Here is a 19,885-nt window from a genome sequence, read left to right as displayed (position 1 = left end):
TGCTCGGGCTTGTTTGGGCCTTTTTTCTTCCTCTGATCATGCTGCCTTCAGGAGGACCTTCTGTTGCAGCAGCAGGGCAGGGTCCTCCAGCCGACCCTGCCCACTTTACGCTTTCTTGCGTGGAGATTAAGCAGCAACAGTTGAGAGCTTTGTACCATCCTCTGAAGTATGTGATGTTATTTTGGCAGTCAAGCGTTCCTCTACCAAGACAATGTATGCTTGCCGGTGGAAAAAATGAGCAAAATATTGTACAGAAAGTTCTATTGATCCTCTTTCTGCTTCCCTCTCTTAAGTCCTTCTCTTTATTTTGACCCTTGCCAAGCAGGGTTCTGATCTTGGCACTCTCAAAGGGTACCTTTCAGCCCTGTCTTCCTTCTTTAGGCTTCCAGACCAATTCTCTTTATTTAAATCCCCTATTGTAAATAGATTTCTTAAGGGGCTTGTAAATATGTATCTGATAGAGACTACTACCCGCAGATTCCTTCACGTAGAGTTATCCCCAGGCGTGAGACTAGATCCGGAAACTATTTTGCCACAGCATCCCTGCACGGGGCGACATCACGCGACTCTGCTCAGGCGTTGTCCGTGTATGTGACGTCAGCGAGGTCACATAAACCCCACCCGGCATGCCTACGTCAGTTTTTTCATTTTCCGCGTGCAACGCGGATCCGGTCTTGCTGCGGGCCTGTTTGGGGCCCTTTTTTCTTCACTAATTGTCTTCTGTCTGGTGGAACAGTGTTGTGAATGCCTTTGGGCTTTAAAACTTGCATGTCGTGTGGGCATCTTATGTCGGTGATGGACCCTCATCTCATTTGTATGTGGTGTTTGGGGGAGGATCACGGCACCACTGATAGTGAGGTGTGTCAACAGTTGAAGCCTAAGTCGTGAAGGGAGAGCTGCATGAAACTTCTATTGGCACGTCTCTCCAGGTCGACCTCCTCCCCTCGATCTGCTTCTGCAGACGGCTTCAGATACGGCTGTGGTCGTTGTCCTTCTCCGATGTCACGAGAGCGTTGCTGCCCAGTGGGTAAGTGTTGCAGTTTGTCCCCGGGACTGGTGTTCGGCCTTCCGGGGGCATGGGCTCTCCGCGGGTGATGCGGCCCCTGGTGTCGTCCTCCTAGCCACCGTTTCCCGGTGAGGGTGCATCTAGAGTGCAAATGGAGACATATGCGGCAGTTTTGCAGGCCTCGCTGGCGTCTCCTCCTCTTCCCCTCCTGGGGCGCCAACAGATCCCTTGCCTCGCGTGGGGCGCGCCGCCGGCGGTGGCTCCGGACCCGGCGCCAACTGGTTCGGATCCAGTCCAGTCTTAAAGGATGTGGTGCTGTTGGGGTGCGGCTCCTCTGGGGTCCCTCCTTCAGGCCAGGGCTTCTCTGCCTCGCCGCAAACTCCAGCAGGAGTCCCTATGGTGTTGCGGGAGGTCGCCGGGGCTTGGGTCGCATACCCGAGCCCCGCTCGGCCCTCTGGGCAGGCGAAGGCCTCGTCCAAGGCTGAGCTTCGGGCAGCGCCACAAGGGTCGGTGATCTCTCCTCGTCGCGCTCTGGGCTGAGATGGGGTGGGGCTCCTTGTCCCCCTCAAGGCCTTTCTCATTCCTCCCCAAAGGCGGCTGCCTCATTGGAGGGCGAGTGGGAGGTTTATTCGTCCCTGGCACCACCACATGGGTCACCGGACCACCTTCACAACATTCTGGGCTGAGGCTGGTGGAGGACTTCAGGTCATTCCCTGGTCCCTCTTCTCCCTCCACGCAGGCGGCTGCCTTGGCAGAGGTCAAGTCGGCGCCGTTTCGGCACCTCACTTCGGCTCCGGTCCCTGGTGCGGTGTGACTTGGAGAAGCCCTATCCGGTCTCTCCCTCAGTGCCGGATGGTGCTGGTGTCCTACCTCATGGTGCAGACTCCACGCTCCACATAGAGGTTGTGCAGCGGATTAGTCTTCGGACGCTCCCTCTTCTCCGGAGAATGGCTGCAGTGTGGTGTCTTTTTCACTGGCGTCGTCGATGGGTGGCTCCCCGCCCTCTCTGAGGACGAGGTGCTCGTCGGAGGAGCGGCAGGTACCCCATTCTTCAGTACCTTCTGGCTTTCAGGTTTGGCCCTTGCCCGTCCCGCTTGGCTTCGGGGACGGCCGACTTAGTCTACAGCCATCACCCATGGAGGACCTGCTTTCTTCTCCGCAGGGTCCTACAGAGGCGGGTGCGGCCTTCGCTCACGCGGTGTCCACGGCTGTGGGCATTCTGCGCATGGGGGACCCGATTGCTCATTTTCCGGCGGACCATCTCTTGGAGGTTCTCCACCAGGGCTCTGGTGGGAGGGAGATCTTACTCCCCTTTGAGGGTTCGCTCCTTTCTTCCCTGACGGGAGCTTGGAGACGTCCTGCCTCAGGGGTTTAGGTGCCTCAACACCTTCTGCACCGACACCTTCCGGCGCCAGGTGACCCGGCGTGCCTCTCCCTCCACCCCTCTGCTGCCAGTCCACTTTTGAGGACCGCTTTCCCCTCCCTGCCGCCACTGTTGACTCTGCCGTCCCGGCAGGCCCGCCGGCTGAACTCTTGGGGGCGCAACAAGCTCGCCTCAACCAGTGCTGCCCAGCGGGCCCTTAACACCTTGTGTGTAATGGCGAGTGCCTCCTCTTGTTTTTGGGAGTCTCTGGGATCTTCGGCTTCCCAGGAGACTGTTTAGGTGGACTTACGGCATCATGCATTGGATGGCCGGGTGCTAGCGGTGTTTATTCTCCCCTCTGCTCTGGACATCTCGGAGGTGCTGGGCCGGGCTATGGCTTCCTCGGGTGCCCTCTGTCGGCAAGCTTGGCTTCGGGACGGCGTGTTCCTTGAGAATATTCGGGAGCAGCTCATTGATCTTCCGTTTGATGGCAGCCTGTTGTTCCATGCCCCGGCTGAATCTGCCATCCAGAGGTTCCTTGCGGGCCTCCGTCCTCCTCCACCTCCTAATCCTCCTCCTCCGCCTTATTCTCCTCCTCCTCCTCAGTTACTGCTGAACTGAGCTGGGTTTGGGCCTTTTGGATGCCCTTGCTATAGATGGTGTTTCCTGGCCGTTGAGTCCTCCTTGATGGGACCTTGGCATTGTTGGCTGCTGGATGGCCCTTGTTGCCTGTGTGTGTGTTTTTTGCTGGAATAGTTACACGAACTTGGCCCTGAGATTAGGCCTTCTGTGTTTTTTCTTTGGGCTGATGTCAAGCCTTCCGCTGGGTTGTTTTGTTCCCTGTGACGCTTTTGCTTTCTCCTCTGCTGCGGAAGTTCTTCCAAAGAGGGTTCCCATGTTTTGGGACTTACCGTACCCTATGTGGGTAGTGGTAGGTAGCTGTTATATAGCTATGCTCTGCTGGGGAGTGCTGTTTGCCTTCGGGTGCCTGTTCTCCATGGCGTTTCAGTATGTTGCTATTGCTTCTTGCGGTTGTGTGCGCGGCCCTTGTAGTAGTGCGTCCAGCCATTTCCTCTCCTTCCTGCTCTTGTGCTGAGAGCTGGGATGTTCAGTGTCCTTCTTGCTTCTGGCGGCTTATGGTTATAGCTACCATTCTGGCAGGCCTGTTGCCTTCCCTCAGGGTGGGCTCGCCTCTTTCCTTGGTTTTCTTGGACCCTCTGGGCTTTTTTCTTCTTGTTCCTCTGCCTGTCCTGGCGTTGGGTGGAAGCTCTGTTGCCCTGGGGGTGGAGTGGGGTGCTTCGGCCTCTCCGGCCTTGCCATAGATTCCTCTGTTGTGAGTGTGTGGGCCTCCACTCTTCCTTCTTCCCCCTACTTCCCTTCTGGGGCTGCTGGCATTGACTTGTGGGAGTCCTCTTGCCTGGTAGGGAAGAGGTTACCTCCCTGGTCTACGGGGCTGGTCTCCTGTGGGCCTTCTGTCCTGTCCAGACTGGTGGGGTCCTTTCGCAGACCCTCTTTCCCCGTGGGTATTACTAGGGTATCTATTCTATGTGAAGGAATCTGCGGCTAGTAGTCTCTATCAGATGAACGAGTTACTTACCTTCGGTAACGATGTATCTGGTAGAGACGATTCTAGCCGCAGGTTCCTTCACGGCCCGCCCTTCCTCCCCGTTCTGCGAGGACCCCTGGGCTGGTCCTTGGTACTCGCTTCCCGGTGGGAGGGCCATGTCCTCTGTGAGTGCCTTTTTTTGCTCCTGCGGCAGCTCCCTCTGGTTGCTGGTATTCCCTCCTCTTTGGTTCTGGGGAGATGGGGTTCCGGTGTTCCAATGACCCGCTGCTATGGCTGCTCCAGGTCAGGGAGGTTGCCTGCCATCTCTCCCTTCCTCTTGCTGCTAGGGGCCTGGCCCCTCTACCTCCTCTGAGTTGGGGCTCTCTGGTTGTGCCTTACCCTTACCCTTGTTTCTTGGTGGGTGGATGCCCTCTAGGCTGGGGTGGCTGGAGGTTTGGTTGTTCCTGCCTGTTAGGACTGTCTCCCCGTCCTTGTTTCGGGGTGTGGTTGTAGGCCTGCTACATGTGACATGACTTTTACGCTGGCTCCCTGTCTCCGGGGGATAGGTGGGGGGTTGCTGTCTGTTTATTGGTTGGGTGGCTGCTCAGGGCTCTGCTCTGTTCTTCGTCTCTTTCTCTGCCCTTGGACACTGCGGTGTTGCACTGTTTCTATGGGGTTTCTTTTTTTTATGTTCTTTCGCACACTGTTCCCATGCTCCCACAGTTTTTTATTTGGTGGCTCTGCGTTGTGGCACGGAAAAGTTATCCGAAGAAAACTGATGTAGACGCGCTGGGGTGGTGCTCATGTGACCTCGCTGACGTCATGTGCGCGGACGATGCCTGGGCGGAGTCGTGTGATGTTGCCACGCCCCCGGCTCGCAGGAATGCTGTGGCAAAAAGTTTCCGGATCCAGTCTCACGTCTGGGGATAACTCTAAGTGAAGAAATCTGCGGCTAGAATCGTCTCTACCATTGTTACCGAAGGTAAGTAACTCGCACATTGATTCAAAAGGTGAGGAATCTGCACTTCGATCAGAACAAAATACTTACCTTCAGTAACACTTTTTCTGATGGAAGCTCTTTCTAACTGCAGATTCTCCTCTGTCCACGTTTCTTCCCGTTCTGTGGAGAGGACTTTTGGTAGGCTATAAGTTCCTTTTTAGAGACTGTTGACATTCCAGTTTGTGAGTCACTCAACATCTGAGGGTGTGGAAGTAATAAGTTAATAAATGTATGTTGGAGCTTTTTGATTGAGGTTATATGTGTCTGCCTGCCATCACTTCTGGAGGTGGACTAGAGTTGCCAAAAAGTCAAATGGACCACCTGGCAAATTCAAATCTTTATGCATAGCCCACAAAGCCATGAACTGCAAGGGCCAGCCCTTCTTAGAACGCTCATCACCCCATATGTACGCGAAGGGTCTCTTAGATCATCCTCCGACCTGCTAATCTAGATTGCAAGGATAAAGCGATTAAGATGGGGAGATAGATCATATTCACACCTAGTGCCAAATTGTGGAACCATCTGCCCAAAGAAATGAGACTGCTAAGGGATGAACTAAGTTTCAGAAAAACATTAAAAACATGGCTGTTCCCCCGATAACTCTCTGATCCACATTCCACCGTCTGCTCCTCTGAGCTGGGAAGCCGTTGGGCAGCTACGCGCTTTATAAAACCATAAACATATGGAAGCTATTGCGCAAAACGTTTCTGATCCAGTCTGGCATGTGGAAGAAATCAAAAAGTACTAATCTGCAGTTAAATGGTAATCTACATGAAAGAGTATTACTGAAGGTAAGTGACTTGTTCGTCTTGAATGCTTACAAATCAGCATTTTGAAAAAGGCCTTTTTGAAACAGTAGCTGTAATGTAAATGAAACATGATTCATATAATATTCATACACATCATTTTTCTCATTAGAACCAGATTGCTGACTTGAAAGAAATGTGTGAATTTCTGAAGAAAGATAAACTAGAAGTTGAACGTAAACTTGGAAATGTCAGAGGGGTAAATCTATTTATTTTTTGTTGCTTGTCTTGTATTGAAATACCCAAGTATGAGAAGAAATGTGTTTCTTCTGTTTGCTACTGTGTTGGAAGTATGGATGTAAATTGATTTTTGGGAAAGTGTTTAATCTGCATTTTGTAATTTTTTACCCATTTGAATACCACAATGAGACTGCACAATTATTGTATATTGTTTCTAAAATAACATTATGTAACTATATTACTTGATTTTGCGTGGTATTAGAAAGAGTTGTCCATAAGTAGTAAACCAAAATTAATTCATGCCCCAAGTATGCTTCTTCCTAATGTTATGTATGGTTTCACTCAAGAAGAGACATACAACATTGGATTGTACCTGTGTGTCACTCCTTTGATGGATCTCTTTGCCATTTGAAGTAATGTCCATTACCGGCACCTCTGTGCCCTCCAGACACTGTTGCAGGAAGCCTTGAAGGACGCTTTACAATTAAAGTGGAACTTCTTGCTACACTCTGCATTTCCCACTCACCCTTGATCCCTTGAGTCCTGAGGAAGATCTGCCATGCCGGGCTTGAGTCGTTTTAATTCCCCTAAATTGTCTGAGAAGAGTGTGATCAGTAGACCTTCTGAATAATACTTCTAATCGCAGATTGCTCACCACAGAATGCTCCCCAGACGCAAGACTGGATCTGAAACTTTTCTCCAGTAATGTTTCTGGTGCCAAAATCTGGCTATGCATTTGCTCTAGTCTTCCTCGGAACTGACTGAGTGTAGCTTCATATAACCCCTACCCCTGTGATTTGATGTCAGCAACTTTCGTTCCATTCCTTTGGATGTAGATCCAGAGGCAGGTGCCTTCCTGTCCCCACCCATAGCTGACTGTGGTGACAGATTCGTCCCTGCTAAACTGAGTGGTAATTTTGAGGGAGATGGAGATCAGAAGACTCTGGCCCCTGATGGTAACCTGTCTCTATATCATTCAAACAAAGCAAGATAGAAGGTTTTTTAACTCGCGCACAATTGTCAAAAATGTAAGAATAATTGTCAGGGCTGCTACAAGGGATAATAGTGACGTCTATCTAGCGTCATAAACAATGTATTAAACTACATGTAAAACATTTATACACAATATATCCTGAGCAGTTGCAATTCGTGTACAGAATAGCAATAGAATAAAGCTAAGTACTCCAAATTCAGTGTCAATCTTCTTCTTTAATGTTCTTATCAGATCATAAACATTTCTTCAGATCACTAGCCAACACGTGTTTCATTTATAGCAGTCTATGCAATTAGACTTCATCAGGGCAGTCTGTCTGATAAGGATAGGACGCTACTACTGGCTTATTCGTCACAGCAACATTGTCAATGTATTTAAAATCGTAAGAGATCAATCCAGTCAAACGAAGTAATAGTTCACTGATTAATATTCATGAACACGACCCACGTCTGGGCTGGTCCAATTTCACATCCGTAAGTTTCGGATGGTTAAATTCACGAGTGTGGCACGAACGCGGTGTCTAGCCTATTCTGTCTCTATATCATCCAGTTGGAGTTGAGTGCCCTTTGTCTGGTTTTGAAGGCCTATCTGCCATCCATCAAGGGAAGCTGGTGCAGGTTCTCACAGACACCACCATCACCATGTGGCACTGCAACAAGCAGAGCGGAGTAGGATCTGTTTTGTGCCAGGAGATGCACACAAACTTTGCTGGAGAAAGGTTTCCGTATATTGTATTGGGCCTCAGGAGTATTCTAAGGTGAGAAATCTATGGATAAAGTATCCACCAGAATGAGCATGCCCCCTGCTCCGTCTTTCCTCTCAGGGTGGATCCTATTTCCCAATCATATGGTCAGGTTCTGCAACCCGACATCCTGAATCTCCACTCTTGTGGCTTTAGAATAAACAAGGGAACTTAAGCACTTTTCACTTTCCTGTGGAGTTGGTTGATGTCTAACCTTCAGCATGTCCTATTTCCACCTAGATGGTCTACTCTAGGATTTGGAGCAGGTTTGCTGTTTTGTGTACTGACTGCAACATGGACTCTTTGACTGCTCTCGTTGAAGGTTCTCCAGTTTGCTCATTTACTGGCCCAGTAGGACTGTGTGGTGGGCACCGTCAAGGTGTACATTGCAACCTTGTCAATATTCCTTTGCCTCTCTGACCAGCCATCTCCATTGAAGTCTCTTATATTAAGATTCCTAAAGAAACTCACAAATTGGTCACCACGCACTCCTTTTGTCATGCCACAGTGGGTTTTCAATCTTGTACTGATATTTTGATGGGTGCTACATTTGAGTCCCTTCTTAGATGTCAGTTAAACTTTTTCTCTTTAAAAACTTTTGTCTGGTTGCTGTCACTTCAGCGAGGTGCACTTTGAATTGCAAGGTTCACATGCTATACACAGACTTCTTCCCGGACAAGTTGATCCTACAAACTAAAGTGGTTTTCATTCACAAGGTGATAGCCTGATCCTTATGGAAAGTGGTTATCACCCTTCTCACTTTCTATCCTCCACCTCATCTTACCAAGGAAGAGGAAAGACAACACTGGCTGGACCACAGACCGACAGTCAGTTTTTACATCGAATGTACGAAAGAGATCAGGAAGCAGGATGGGCAAGGAAGTCCAAAAGAGTGCCTTTTCACATTGGATAACCTTGTGCATGAAGATGTGCTACACCCTTGCAAAGAAAGACTCACCAGAGGGAATCTAGACCCTTTCCATCCGTGCAAAATCTTCCATCTTGGCTTTGGCCAAGATGTCTCTGTATCTGCAATCTGTCAGGCGGTGACTTGGCTGCCCTTCACAACTTTGCCAAGCATTGCTGTCTAGATCTGAAGATGAGAATAGATGGTTGTTTCTCAAGATTCCTCACCAAACCCACCCTCCTTCCCATTGTAAAGGATGGTAATATGGTCTGTTAAAAAGGTTTCAAGTAGATGTGAACTGCGCTCCTCTAACTGGAACTGAAGCTGATGTGCAAGAGAGGATGTTTTAAGGCTCCAGTGTTGTCATCAGAGTGTTACTTCCAGTGCATAGATGGAGTCAGGTGCGCCCTACCTTCTTAGGCAAGTTATGAAAGTTTCCAGATCCAGTCTGGCACCTGAGGATATTCAGCAGGTAGGTAATCTGCAAGTTGACAGACCATCAACCAGAAAGATTGATACCAAATGTAAATAACTTTTGTTTTGTGCTACCTTCTTTCCTTGCCCTAGAATCTCCATCAATTTCCCTTAGAGTCACCAGCCAGAGCAACCAGAAATGTTGTTCTTCCTGACCTCCTTCTTGCCCTCTTTTATCCACATCTGTTGTAGATACTTGTAATAAAGGTTTTAGCTTATCAAGATGTTCATCCAACCTGCTGTCCATCTGATCAGCCATCCCACCGATTGCTTTTAAAAATATCCTTGTATCTTCTGCTCCATAGACATATTTTCACCACACTCTCGTCAAACCTCAGTAACCTTTTAAAACACACTCTCCTGAACATTAAAAATGTAATTTTCCAAATATAATATTCTCGATTAAGCCTCTGTCTTAAACCCAACTGCTTCATCAGCACCTCTCTGTGACTACCAACCTCCCAACTGTCAATTCTGGCATTCCTCCAGAAGTAGATTTTTTCTTCTTAAAACATGTCTCCCTTTCTTCCTTCTTATAAACACTGACTCATGCCCAGCCATACACCATGGCTGCAGCAGGCATTACGCGTGCAGTAGCTTACTTTGGACAGAAACTTTCCTCCGAGTGCTGATCTACCTGCTCGTGAAAGTGAGCTGGATGCCTTGCGCATTGTGCCTTGCATGAAAGCCAAGCTGTCAGCACTTGATTATCATCTCTACTTTGTGCCACTTACAGCCATTGCCTCACACTGCATCTAGGGATCACACACTCACTCAAAAATTAACTGTTGTTGCTGTCAAATGTATGGTGACCAATAAAGTGCAAACACTAAGAAAAAGCACTGCTTTTAAAAATACCCTCAAATCTCAAGAAATACCTTACACAAACATTCTCAAAAAACAAACAGGGATTTTCTAATTTAGCGCAAATTAAGTAGTAAGGAATACCAACTGTTAAACATGCTCAAATCACCCAAATAATATTCCTGGCACTCTTAAAAATAGCACCTTCAGAAACATCTATAAAACCCCATTTGCAATTAAATTCCCTTACCCGGCTTAAAATCTATTTGTGGATGAGCAGCAGCAAAAGAAGCAAGAGGGTAGCTAAAATGTTGGTTGAGATTGTCCTGAGAATGTTCTAAATTGGTTACTGTTGTCCATGGGAGCAATAAAGGAGGCCTCAGGAATTTTGGCCTCCGTACCTTACCATAAAATTCCTTCTTGTTGGTCAATGCATTCATGTTTTTGATAAAGACTTCTAACCAGAGATTCCTCACCTTATGAGTGTTCCTCAGGCATCAGACTGGATCCAGAAACGTTTTCAGCTGTAGCTCTGCCCGCCGGTAGGTGGCGCTGTGGGGCTTTGCACTGACGCCGTTCCACTCAGAAATGACGTGCAAAGCCTATATAGAAGCAACTCTCGCACAATTACATCAGCTCCTTTCTTTTAGCACCACTAGACATTGATCCTGAGCTACCTCTGGTCTCTTTGAGTCCTTTTTTACATCATAATTTACAGTGCGCAAGGGAAACGTCACCCCACAAGACAACAGGACTTAAACTCTGTAACAATTGTTGTAAGCAGATGTCTGTGACAGATCATCATCAGGTTTGCATGTGGTGTCTGTGGTCGACTACGTGATGATGAACCCTAAGGCCATAGGAGACTGCAAGGTGAAACTCTACATCGCAAGTCACCGGAAGACTCCTCAACAAGATCAGTCCAAAGATCAGTCCCAGTTCTGAAATTGCAGGAGTCGCTCCCCAGGTTGCTCACCATAGCACTCTATATCTTGGGTAAAATCTAGGAAAATACATAAAAAATCCAAGCAGGACTCATTACGCTGCTCTCATTCTCCTGAGAAGGGACAAAGGAATCGCCATACCTCTCGATCTTGCTTCCAGTCGACCCAATCCTGCAACTTGTCCAGGCACAACCTGAGTTTCCACAGCTATCTGTGAGTTAATTAAAACCTTTACAAAATCGCTCGACGATAAAATTCTTAAAAATAAAAGCACAGTTACATCATGATTAGTATCCAACAGTAAAAGCTATTGTACAATTTAAGTCTGACATTGAGACAGATCCAAGAGTTCCCCAAGCCCATGCTACAACTCTTCGGATCCCTTCGAACTCTCTCTGGTGCGCCTGCAGGCCACAATGAGCTGAGAGACCTTCCATCTTGGATACCAGTGGCGGCTGGTGAAATTTGAGAGTGGTGAGGCTGGGCAGTGTGTGGGGGTGTGAATCATCAGGGTTCACTTGAACTGGATACGTCATTTTTGGGAGGACTGTCACCATTTCCCATGCAAATCTTTAAGAAACAATGGGATAAAATGATGCATTTTCCAGCAAACTTTAAAATAAAAGTAACAAAAAGCAATAGCTTTCATAGGCTTTTGTACAAGAACTTTTAAAGTACCTTGGAAATGTTCTGTCTTTGTAGGTAAGCCAGACTTCCTTCTTAACCCCTCCGATGCTTGTGACGGAATGGTTCCGTCACGAGCGCCAGATGGGCTGTGCTTATGACGGCACCGTTCCGTCATGGCCACGCCCGTTTCTTAGAACCTTCAGCACAGCACGAGAATTCGCGCCGCGCTGAAGGTGTAAAGGACTGTGTGCAGCGGGCGAGATGTTTCGTGATTGGTTTCTCAGTGGGAGAGACCTTGAACTTGGATGCCAGTTACCACACATATTTCAGGGATCTGACTGACCAATGGCAAAGAAAGAAATTGATGGTGAGGGATAATATTGAACTAAATAGTAAAATGTGGTCAAAGAGTCACCCCCTCCAAATTCATTGCATTCTTGGGGTGATGCTGCAAACAATCCTAGCATCCAGCCTTGCCCTGACAAAGGTGAAAAGAAATACTTTGTGCAGCAAAACAAGTAAATTACTGCTGATGCAGAGTACGGGCTCTGGTGTATGTGTATAGCAACATGCTTTCAGTGATACCAAAACCCACCACACTGCACTTTTGCACTTCTGTCTATTCATACACTAACATGATCAACAGTGTCTAAATAGAAGTACACAAAAATCGATATTGGCAAAATTATATGAACACCACACACTCCTCAGTCATTCATTCGATTGGATGATTTCACCCAAAAAGCTGCTGTTTAGCAAGTTTACCAAAATGTACAGAAACTTTAATTTTTAATGGCACTATAGAATAAGGTTTCTGATAGAGACAACTAGCCGCAGATTCCTTAATGTAGAATTATCCCCAGGCATGAGACTGGATCCGGAAATTTTTTGTCCAGCATCCCTGCATGCCGGGGGGATGGCATCACGCGAATCCGCCCAGGCGTTGTCTGCTTACGTGACGTCAGCGACGTCACATAAGTCCCACCCCGGCGTGCCTACATTAGTTTTTTCCTTTTCCGCGTGCAACACGAATCCGGTTCGTGCTCTGGGCCTGTTGAGGCCTTTCCCTTTCGCTATTGAACGTGTTTGTGGGATCAGTGTGCGGATGCCTTCGGCCTTTAAGACATGCTCGTCTTGTGGACGTCTTATGTCGGCGACGGACCCTCACCTCATTTGCATGTGGTGTTTGGGGGAAGATCACAGCTCCACTGATTGCGAGGCATGACAACAGTTGAAGCTGAAGTCTCGGTGGGAGCGCCGGATGAAACTTCTCTCGGCTAGCATGTCCAGATCGGCTTTTTCACCTCAATCAGCTTCTGCGGAAGGTTTTCGAAAAAGCTGTTGTCGTTGTCGTCCTCATCCTTCTCCTAAGCCGCAAGAGCATCGCTCTCCTGTCGGTAAGTGTCGCAGTTTGACCCTGAGGGCTGGTTTCCAGCCTGTTGGGGGTGTGGGCTCTCCGCGGGTGATGCAGCCCGCGTATCGTCACCCTATCCACCGTTTCCCAGTGAGGGGGCATCAAAGCCCAGATGGAGACATATGCGGCGGCTTTGCAGGCCTCGCTGGCTTCTCCTCCTCCTCCTTCCCCTCCTGGGACATCGACGGATCCCTTGTATTGTACTTGGCCCTCCGCGCTGGCAATGACTGGCTCGTTTCCAGGCTTGGAGGATGTGGTGCCGTTGGGGTGCGGCCCTTCGGGGGTCCCTCCTTCGGACCCAGCACCTCTGCTTCACTGCAAACTCCCGCGGGAGGTCGCCGGGCCCTATGGACAGGCGGTGCTCTTGTCTAAGGCCGAGGTGATGGTGCTACGTCGGCTTCTGGCCCTGGCGGCATCACAGGGGTCGGCGGACACCCCTCGTCCCATCATGGTTCGAGGCTGGCGGAGAACCCTGCGTCCCTCCACCTGCCCCTCTCATCCCTCCACGTAGGTGGCTGCCGAGTCGGAGGTCGAGTCGATCATTGGCGTCGCCACTGGGGGCGGCGGGCCACTCTCGCCCTCTCATGCGTCTAGGCTAGCGGGGGACTCCATGTCATTCCTGGGTCCCTCTCGTCCCTCCACGCAGGCGTCTGCCTCATGGGAGGCCGAGTCTGCGTCGTTCCAGTGCTGTCCCTTAGCCTCTTCAGCTCCGGCCCAGCCCCGGTCTCCTGCGCAATGTGGTGTGGAGACCTGTCCGGCGTCTTCTCTGGCGCTGGACGACAATGACGTCCTGCCTCAGGTTGCAGACAGTACAGGCACCGGACAGGCATCGGGTCGTGGACTCGTCTTCGGACACCCCCTCTTTCCCGTAGGTTGGGGGCCTGCTGGTGTCATCCTCGCTGGAGACGGGCCGTTGCGTTGTGGCTTTTCCCCCGACGTCATCAGAGGACGGCTCCTGGCCGCGGTTTTCGCCGGAGGAGCCACAGGTCCCCCACTCCTCGGACCCTCTTTCTCCTTTCCGGACCTGGCCCTTCCCCACTCCGATTAGCTTAGGAGACGGCCACCTTTGTTTGTAGCCATCACCTACTGAGGAGCTACTTTACCCACCTCGGGGCCCTACGGAGGCGGGTGCGGCCTTCGCTCGCGCTGTTTCCACGGCTGTGGGTATTTTGCGCATGGGTGATCCGGCTGCACATTTCCCAGTGGATCATCTTCTGGAAGTTCTCCACCAGGGCTCTGGTGGGAGGGAGCTGCTGCTTTCCTTTGGGGGTTCGCTCCATTCTTCTCTCAGGGACTTGGGGGCGTCCTCCCACGGGGATCCGGTGCCCCAACACCTTCTGCACCGGCCCCTTCCAGCACCGCGTGACCCGGTGTGTCTTTCCCTCCACCCCTCTGCATCGAGTCCCCTTTTGTGGACTGCCTTTCCATCCCTGCCGCCGCTGTTGTCTCCACCATCACGGGAGGCCCGCTGGCTGGACTCTTGGGAGCGCAATATGTTCGCTTCAACCAGTGCGGCCCTGAGCTCCTTAACACTTTGAGTGTTGGCTAGGGCCACCTCTTGCTTGTGGGACTCGGCGGAGTCCCTTGGATCTGCCGCTTCTCGGGAGAATGCTGGAGTTGATTTACGGCACCATGCGTTGGATGGCAGGGAGCTGGCGGCGTTTATTCTTCTCTGCGCTCTGGACATCTCGGAGGTGCTTGGTCGTGCCATTGCTTCTTCGGTTACCTTTCGCTGCCATGCTTGGCTTCGGGACAGTGTGTTCCCGGAAAATGTGCGGGAACGACTGGTAGATCTTACCTTCGATGACACTCTTTTGTTCCACGCCCCGGCAGTCTCGGTCATCCAGAGTTTCTTGGCAGGGGCTTCGGCCTCCTCCTCCTCCTCCTCCTCCCCCTCAGTGACCTGCGAGTTGATCTGGTCTTTGGGTGCTGTTCTTTTCGATGGGGCGGGTCGCCCCAGTTGTGTGATCTGTGTGCTTCATGTGCATTTGAGTCCTCTTGTTGGGACTGTGGTTCTGTTGGCTGCTGGCCGGCCCTTCTTCACTGTGTGTTTTTGTTTTGGGTTATCTACACCAGGTTGGCCCTGAGATTAGGCCTTCTGTTTTTTCTCTTTGGCTGCTTGGCAATCCTTCTGTGGGGGGTTTTACCTGCGGCTCTTTCTGTTGTCCTCTGCTGTGGAGGTTTCTTCCTAAGAGGGTTCCCATGTCTTGGGACTTAACATACCCTATGTGGGGTAGTGTTAGCTGCTATATAGCTTCTTCTATGCTGGGGAGTTGTGGTCGCCTTCGGGCCTCTGCTCTCCATTAGTTAACGTACGTTGCAGGTGCAATTCCCTTATTGTTGGATTGGAGACTGCCTTGGTGGCGCCCCGGGGTGTCCTTCTCCTGGGTTGCTGCGCTGTTCGCATGGTCTGCCTGCTGTCTACGGCCTAGGGTTGTGGCTCTGGTTCTCCTCCTTTTTGGGTCGTGTGTGCCAGCCCCTCTCCGAGGGGTTTCCAGGCCCTTCTTCACCTTCATGTTCTCTGTTCTGGGGGCTGAGATGGATTTTGTGTTCCTCCCTCTTTCAGGCGCAGCCTGCCCAGTTTTCCTGGGTGCCCCGTGTAGGAAGGTGGATACCTGACTATGGTTACCCCAGATTTTTTGCCTAGTGTTTAGCTGGTTTTGGACTTAGTTGGCCTGGGATCCTGCTAATCAGGGTCCCAGGCTATCTGCTCTCTCTGTAAAATGGACTCCATGTACCTTAAGAACATCTCCAATTGGATACTGGGTCACCTTATCAGCCCCTGTACAGTGTACTATAGGTACCCAGGGCATAGGTGCATCCAAGGCCTACCAGGGGCTGCAGCATATCTTTTGCCACCCCTGGCTGGCTATCCAAACTGACACAACTGGCTGATCACTCAGCTGGGGCACGGTGGTGTAATCACCCTTTGCTGTAGATATAGTATACCTATATCTAACCCCAAAATGGACACATATACTCCTATAAGTCACTCCTATGGCAGGCCTTATCAATCCTGAAAGCAGAGTGCTTGGAATTATGTCAGATGGTGCTCTAGCATGAGCTGAGCCTGTCTGCAGCTTTTGGAACCATGTCCTTATAGCTGTTCCATGATAACGCTATACCATATACTCTTAAGTGCATTATAATCCTCACGGTTATTGCTAACTTTGGCATAACATTATCGAAATATGTCGTGTAAGGTGTCATACGCTTTGGAATACTACCCCCTCGCCAGTTCTGGCGACGGGGGTAGCATTCCACCCTTCTAGAGGGATAAGACATGTATGTAACTGTAGAAGTGTGGCTCACTGGTTAGAGCAGGCAGACCCTGAAGCAGAGGTCAGACCCGGGACCAGGGTTCAATTCCCGACGCGGCAGGGTCTTGAGCTCAAATGTCCATGGACTCGATAATTCGCGCTTTGGTGCCTGACCTAATCATGGGTTCACACTCTGCAACTCTGGGCATTAAGCTTGCATAATCTCCACAACGGCCCCCCGCGGCGGGATGCCTGGCTTTCACCTTGGGGATGCCCTGTAGGGGCTATCTCACAGGGAAAAGCCAGGACGGGTTCCCAAGGCAAGCACGGAAATACCCCTTTGGGGGTCGATTCAGGCGCTATATAAGAAACATAATAATAATAATAACCCCGGTTAAAGTTAAACAGGGCCTCAGCATCACAAAATGTATGCTGCTGCCACAGACACAAGTCTGACCTCCTGCTGCTGGGAGTCCTTCCAGCAAGAGAGGCCTGGACAAAGGGTTTCCTGCCTAGGGAGCTGCTAGCACCACCCCAGACAGGACTTTGTGTATCCAGATAGGCAGGGCTGAAAGGAATGAGACATGCCTGGGGCACACAAGGTGTCCCTGTGCATACCCCGGTTCAAACCAGTTGCTGGGGCACTCCAGCCCCAGCTCTGGCGCGAAACCGGACAAAGGATAGGGGTTGTAACCATCCACCCATGGGAGGGACCTAGTCTCTAGCACAGCCCCCTTTAGCAGGATAAAGGTAGGAGCTGGTCCCATTCCAAATTAGATTATCCTTAACAACTCTACAAAGAAGAAACTCTGGACTTCGACGTTCTGCTCCACAGAAGACTGAAGAAATCTCCCTTGTGGCCAAGGAGTGACCACCCTGCACAAGCAGGCACCACCAAGCGTCCTAGCGGTTCACTTTGTCATCCTTCCACGCGGAACCAGACTTCAGAGCCCGACGAGACCCGGACTTCCAGACCTCTCCGACTCAACTCACATCTGCAGCACAGCTGAGATCCGTGGGTGCGACGAGACACGTGGGACCGGCCATCTTGAAGAAACTGCACTTCGCTTCCAGCACGACCTCTGAGACACCCGCGAGTGAGTGCCTTTGGGATTGAGAAGCCCCAGCCCCGAGCAGCACCTGCACCAAAGACCAGCTCTCCAGCATCCACGAGATCTGCGTCGGGCCCTTCTGCTTGTTTGCTACTCGACGCGTTGTCTGGTCACTTGCCGGCTGGCTAGTGGCCTCCTAGACGACGAACCGACAAAACTACACTGCTGGTCTGGTTCCTCCAGACTGGCCATTGCTTCCCTGCAAAGGAGAAGAACCCCGGACCCTCCTGGTCCGCACCAGATGCCATCTTTACTTTCCGCTTGGGTTGCATTTGCCAAGGCCTGTTGACTCCGATCCTGGAACTGACACCGCCGACAGCGAGAGCCTGCGTGGGACAGCTCGTGCCTCCATCCTTGTCGTCGAAGACGCCTCCTGGTCCACGTGGCTGCAGAGTCAAGCGTCACCTCTTCACCTGATCGCGACAACATCATCTGGTTCCTTCCTGGTTCCACCCCGGGCACTGGCTAGTGACTTTGAACACTGTCCCCTCTGCTTTCAGGTCTCCATCTTCTTCGATCCGCCCTTGGATCACTCCGGACATCTTCCTCCTGGTCGCCTGCAGCATCTTTTCTCCTAGGCTCCATTGACTTCAACGAGGAAACCCGACACACTTTCACACCTATGCACTCGCAGCCCGTGGGTGAGGTAACAAGAGCATTTCGCTGCTCATAGGTAGATTGACTCTCCTAGTGTCCAGGTGTCCTGTAGTTTTAGTCTCAACCAGTCGGAACTGTCCTTACTTACCTATTTTGTAAATTGTTCGTGCCCATTGACTTTGCATTGAAACCCGCGTGTGTGTTCTAGCAGGGCACACGTGTCCCGTGGGCCTCCTGCTCCTTACCTGAAGTTAGGGTAGTGTAGCCCCAGCGATTCTACAGCCTCTGGGCATACTCATTTCTTCTATCGTTCTATTTAACCCATTTACTTAGTATATGGTTTGTCGTGCCCCTAGGGCACCATTGTAATTATGCGACTTACTGTATTTTTCTGAAGAGTATTGTTATGTGCTTAGCCCTCTAATCTCATAAAGCGTTCAGCGGTGTTTGTTAGTAATAAATATATTGTTTATTTTCATAACAACCTGTGTGGTGTCCTTTCCTCTGGTATTCAAGGGGTTATATGTGGTAAAACAGCTGGCTTCACATGCCAAAAGAGTTTAGCCTAAGACTGCTCTGTCCATGCTACCATTAGGATAGTTGGTCTATAAGGTTGACTTACAACCAATCACCATAAGGGATGTTTGGACTGATACAAGGTGATCACTAGAACTAGTGAGCATCATATATCAGGCCAACTTCTCACACCCCGGGCTACTCTTTCTGCTTCTGACTGCTTTATTGCTGTCAGCGCCGTTCTGTCTGGTCTCTTGACTTCTGGCTGTGGTGGGGTCAGCTGCCCTCTTCGTGGCGTGTGTTCCCGGTGGCGGGACTGGCCTTCTTTTTCCCTAGTCTCCTTGGAGCCTCAAGGTTGATCGTCTTCCTCTTCCTTGCCTTGGCCTTGGATGGAGGTCCTGTTGCCTTGTATGGGCGTGGGGTGCTTCGGCCTCCCTTTGCCTTGCCCTTGTTTCTTCTGTTGAGTGTGAACGACCTTCCTCTTCTTTCTTCTTCCTACGCCCCCCTTGGGGTCGGTGGTGTTCTGCTTTTAGGGATTCCTCTTGCCTAGGGGGACGGGGTTCCTCGCCCTGTCCGTTGGACTAGTGCCCGGTGGGACCCTCTGTTATGTCCAGGCTGGTGGGGTCCTCACGCAGACCCTCCTTTCCCGTGGGTATGGCTAGGGTATCTATTCCACGTTAAGGATTCTGCGGCTAGTAGTCTCTATCAGATGTACGTGTTACTTACCTTCGGTAACGATGTATCTGGTAGAGACGATTCTAGCCGCAGATTCCTTCACGGCCCGTCCTTCCTCCCTATGTTCTGCGAGCGCCTTTGGCTTGGTCTTCTGCACTCGCCTCCCGTGGGGTGGCTATGTCTTCTGTGAGTGCATCCCTTCTCTATTTTTGATGGGATAATTCCTTTCCTCCTCTTTGGTACATTGGAGGAAGGGTTTAGAGGTACTCATGTGCCCCTCTGCTCTGGTTGCCCTAGGATTGGGGCTTGCCTTCACTCTCTCCCTCCCCTCCTTCTCCTCTTTTTTGTTGCTAAGGTTTTGGCCCCTCTGCTATCCTCTGGGTTGTGGTCATCTGGCCGTGCCTGTGCTCTTTGTTTGTTTGGGGGGGTTGTCGCACTCTGTGCTGGGATTGATTTTGAGGTTTGTCGTTCCTGCTTGTCTTGGAACTGGTTCCCCTTCATTGTACTTGATTAGGGTTGTAGTCCTGCTACATGTTGGCATGACATTTTACATGTGTTCCTTCTCTCCGGGGGTGGGGGGGCTGTCTACATACTGGCAGGGTGACTGCTCTGTGCTTTCCCTTTTTTCCCTGCCTTTGGGTACTGCAGTGTTGACACTACTCCTGGCTCACGTCATTTCTGAGCAACCGCACCTTCCAAATCTGGGAGAGTAACACCCGATCGGCGGCAATTCCCCTCCAGTGCGGGGTACCACAAGGCTCCTCCTTAAGCCCCACATTATTCAATGTGTACATGTCCCCACTGGAGGAGGTGGTTGCCCCGTTTGGAGTCAAAATCGTGAGCTACGCCGACGACACTCAACTTGTCGTCTCCCTATCCCAACCTGACCAGGGACCGGACACCCTCCACACCTGCCTA

The 19,885-nt window shown here is 50.6% G+C and overlaps 1 protein-coding gene across 1 annotated transcript in view; it reads left to right on the top strand.

Annotated features, from left to right (window-relative positions):
* The window catches only part of CEP290 (centrosomal protein 290), a 1,386,965-nt gene that overhangs the window by 1,105,018 nt on the left and 262,062 nt on the right, over nt 1-19,885 (top strand). The window contains exon 45 of the mRNA XM_086918001.1: nt 5,834-5,920. Coding sequence (XP_086774127.1) covers nt 5,834-5,920 — 87 coding nt within the window. The remainder of the gene's footprint in view (nt 1-5,833; nt 5,921-19,885) is intronic.

Source organism: Lissotriton vulgaris, chromosome 1_1, assembly GCF_964263255.1.
Source record: "Lissotriton vulgaris chromosome 1_1, aLisVul1.2, whole genome shotgun sequence".
In the NCBI taxonomy this organism is placed as follows: Eukaryota; Metazoa; Chordata; class Amphibia; order Caudata; family Salamandridae; genus Lissotriton; species Lissotriton vulgaris.
This window is presented reverse-complemented; position numbering and strand designations above follow the sequence as displayed.